Source organism: Morone saxatilis, unplaced genomic scaffold (genome assembly GCF_004916995.1).
Source record: "Morone saxatilis isolate NCDOM2014 unplaced genomic scaffold, NCSU_SB_2.0 Contig19, whole genome shotgun sequence".
NCBI classification, from domain to species: domain Eukaryota; kingdom Metazoa; phylum Chordata; class Actinopteri; family Moronidae; genus Morone; species Morone saxatilis.
The window spans coordinates 10012500-10016515 of NW_023339751.1; the positions used below are offsets into that span (position 1 = coordinate 10012500).

At 41.9% G+C, this 4016-nt stretch overlaps 1 protein-coding gene across 1 annotated transcript in view; it reads right to left on the bottom strand.

Moving 5' to 3' along the window:
* prom2 (prominin 2) overlaps positions 1-787 on the bottom strand; it is a 10293-nt gene extending 9506 nt beyond the window's left edge. The window contains exon 1 of the mRNA XM_035663974.1: positions 422-787. Coding sequence (XP_035519867.1) covers positions 422-677 — 256 coding nt within the window. The 5' untranslated portion in view covers positions 678-787. The remainder of the gene's footprint in view (positions 1-421) is intronic.
* Positions 788-4016: the final 3229 nt, after the last annotated feature.

The window sequence follows — 4016 nt, forward strand, 5'->3', positions numbered from 1 at the left end:
TGTGCACAATAGAGGGTTTATGGTGCAATTGAGAAAACATATCACAGGGACAGACACAGATGCGTCACAAGTCTCAGTTTCAGGAAACAGCGGCCTAAAAACATCAGAGCAGGAAATAAAGGTTAAAGATTGATGTGGCAAAATACAAGAATTTCCATTTACATACTGATTAACCAATCCTGTCATCTTATTTGTACAAGCATTATTAGCTTTGGAGCATGTGTGAAGGTTAAGTGTGATGCGTCACCTTTGCCCCTGTAGATACATTTTACCCTGTGTGAAAGCTGTGTGTGATTTAATTTGGACTCTGGACAAAGAAATAAATGTCGTCAAACAGAACACTGTGAGTAAGTCGACAGGGTCCTGTGCACCATGACAGGTTCAAGATGTTGGATTAGTGAGTAAAACTCATGGTACTAACCTTTAGGAAAGGGTTTAGGCTGGACTGTGTGGAGGAAGGACTGGACTAGAGCTGACATGAAACCCACAATGGTGTCCTCCCCTGCTGTGTTCTGGTAATAGGGCTGGGCGAAGCTCTGTGGGGCCACGGCTGCTGGACAGGTAGTCTGCGGAGGGACCGACTGGGCCAGGCTGAGCCCCAGCAGCAACAGTCCAACACTGGCACTGAAGGCCCCAGCGATGCCCCGACACCTCCAACCCCTCATACATAACCCCATGTCTACAGGTGAGACGGGTAGGGTAAGGCTTGGTCAGACGAAACCGGTTTATACAGTGATCACCTCATGGCACAAGCTCCGTCTTGATGTGTCTGAAAAGGAAAAAAAAAGACGGAATACAATGACACACTCATACAAGGCAGGAGAATTACAGATTGGACAAAAAACCCACAGACTGAGTCACAGTGAAAGAGGTCGCAACCCTGTTTGTTACAGAATGGCAGAACAGCTGGTGTCTTGCATAAAAAACGTAACAATGGCAGTTGGTAAAAAGGGAATAATGTTAAACAAACACCTATTTAGCTTCTGAGAAGAACAGTGCCCTTTATGCTTCTTTGTTAAACTTCTGTCTCCCACGGAGTGATAATGTGCTGACATTTAAAAGTTACAGGAACAGTCTTAGGGGAAATAATATGACACATATGGGATTATTACAACATATCTGGCTGTGGGGCTCAAGGCTGTGTTCATAGTGTAAACACAGAAAGGACGCATCCTTCTCAGATACCACCATCACTTCTGTTTATCCAAACCAATTCTTGTCTTGTCTGTCAGAATAGTGGACAGGAAACATTAATCACAACAAGTGGAAAAACTTGTTCTGATTGCACAAAACAGCCATAATATATTTGGATATTAGTTATATCTCAAAGCAGGCTTATCAACTGATTTCCTAGGCGTAGTTCTCTAAAGCAAATAACTTTAAAAGGCCATAAACTTTAGGACCTAAAGTAAGAGAACACTTCTACTTCCTACCTCTCATGGTTAAAGCAAGCTTTTAAATCAGAGAAAATGGTCTACCTGTTCTTGTTTTTTTCTTTAAAAAGGATTATTATCATATAACATCATCATCTTGTTTAACCTAGCACACGCCTGAGGATATTTACTGTACATACAGGAGCTCTGGAGACAAACAGTTCACAAGGTCCAGGCACTTGTGGGTGTGAATGAGAGGGTAAAAAAAGTTAGTTCAAAGTGAGAAGAGGGCAGATAAGGAAAGAATAGAAGAAGAAGAAGAAGAAAGAAAGAAAGAAAGAAAGAAAGAAAATCCCTAAATGCAGAAGCCTAAAAACCTTTTTGGGACCATCTTCGAACATGCCCTTTCAATGACTGACGGCACAGTCTCAACCAGTGGTAAAATATAGTCTTTTACTGATTGGCTAGCATGTACATATGGAAATGTAAGTGTTTTGCCCCACAAAATAAGCTGAACTTGGGGAGCTTCTCTTTTACAGTGGATTTTTGGGTTGAAGGTTTAAAGTAGCATATACCAATTTAACTTTTCATACTTTGGGGTACAACCTGAGAACCTTGTATACAATTTCTTGTTTGATCCTGGTTGCATAACTGTTCTCGCTGGAAACATTTTTAATTATTTACCTTAGTACAGTATGGATTACTTGAATGCTGCCCCCGAATTGGCCTGTGGAAAACCATCTTCCGAGTCAGAGGGATCTATCCATATCACTATCACACCCTAATGTAACCTTTATTCTATCTTGTTTTGAAGAAAACACAGCCCCAAAGTTTCACAGAGAGATTCAGAACTGACTAACAGCTGAGAAAATCCTGACTGAATGCGTTTTGAACACAGTGTCAGGCATGCAGTCCAACTCAAACTGGAATTGACTTGACATTCTTAGGATTTCATAATGACTATTTACATTACCATCCACAATGGTAGCTGAAATGTACAGTCAGATACACCAACTACTCTAACTAATAACTAATATCTCTCCCCACCATCTGAATCTCTCTCTCTACATTCTGGAAGAGAGAGACAGAGGAAGAGGTCAATAACAGTGTCGTTCTCCTCCTCTTGTCTTCCAGCTGACCTGTCTGATAGGAGTTGACAGTAGATCACAGCTTACAACTACAAAAAGAAAGGACAGAGGACGGTGATGCTGGTGCTCAAGCAAAGAGACAGAAAGTATCTGTTGGATGGGGAGGTTTTCTCAGAAGGAGGGAACTGTTCAATCCCCACTGGGCCTACAGATTACAGAAAATGGGAGTCGGGGTGGATGGATGAGTAAGGGTGCAGAATATGACAGGACATCCCAGCTACTATCTCTACCCTGCCTTCCCTGATGGAGTAAAGACAGAAAGGATAGACATAGATGAAAGAGGGTAAAGGTGTTTTAAGTATACTGGAGTGTCGATGCCTAGCTCTGGTTGGAGGGTTCTGTCAGGATAGGATTTTTGATGGAGAATGACAGACTTTAAAAGTTTGCAGCGTCTGAAGTAGCTCTGTTCCTCTGTGTCTTGTAGCTCGGGGCATTTTGAGCAATGAGAGGACACAGTATTTCTCTTTTTTTGGCACAAATTATCATATGCATTTGCTTTTCCAACTTTAAATTCAGAAGTGAGCTTGTGCAGGTTTTAAGATTTAGTACCAATTTAGCAGTCCCAAAACAAGAGTGAGGCTAAAAATCCTATTTACAGTTTTGTCACAGAAGCTGAGTTTGGCCAAGGCATTAATGTGGCTCAATATGTTTGTAGTCATGGCAGGTTTTAATGACAGTCATTTAAATCCAATAAACCTTAGACTGATGTGTAATTAGTCTGGATGAAACATAACCATTTCAGACTCTTAAACCTTTCCAAGGAGTCACAGTTTTCTCAAATACAAGAAAGGAGTTATGCAAAGTTCAACAAGCCTTTTTATTTAAACCTGTGATTAAAAACACAGTGATGTGAACATTGAGCAAAATAATATCATTCTTTGACCATGCTCACAGTGAGCCAGCTAGATTTTTCCTCATTTCCGCTGTTTGGGAAGGATAAAGACCTCCAGAGCCTGAGTTGCACCATGGTTCCTTCATGTAGAAAGTAGCCTGTTCATCCTGAATGTATTCCAGGCACGTGCAACTGGGAGGAAACACCAAGGTAAACCCAGAAGAACTTGGAGGCATTATAAATGCCCTCTGGCCAGAGAATACCTAAGGATCCCCCAGGAAGAGCTGGAGGATGTGACTAGGGCGGTATGTGTTAGCTGTAAGCCTACAACCCAGAATCGGATGAGCAGCAAAAAATGTATGGATGGATTAAAGGAAGTTTTCCCCCTCCATGTTGGCCCTCCAAGAGTGCACAAGGATATCTTATGATTGAATAGTGGTGTGTAGCAATGTGCCATGCTCTCTATAGAGTCTTTTTTGATACTGGGAATGTTTAATTTACGCACATCCTGTTACGTTAAACAGAGCAACCCAAAAGCAGACCACAAACTCGGTCATTGCGATTTCAGAAGACTGGCTATTGGAAATCCAGGGAATGAAATGGTGAGGTGTAGCTCCTGCTAGGAGTGGTGAGGCGGTGAGGCAGTATGGCTACATGGCTACA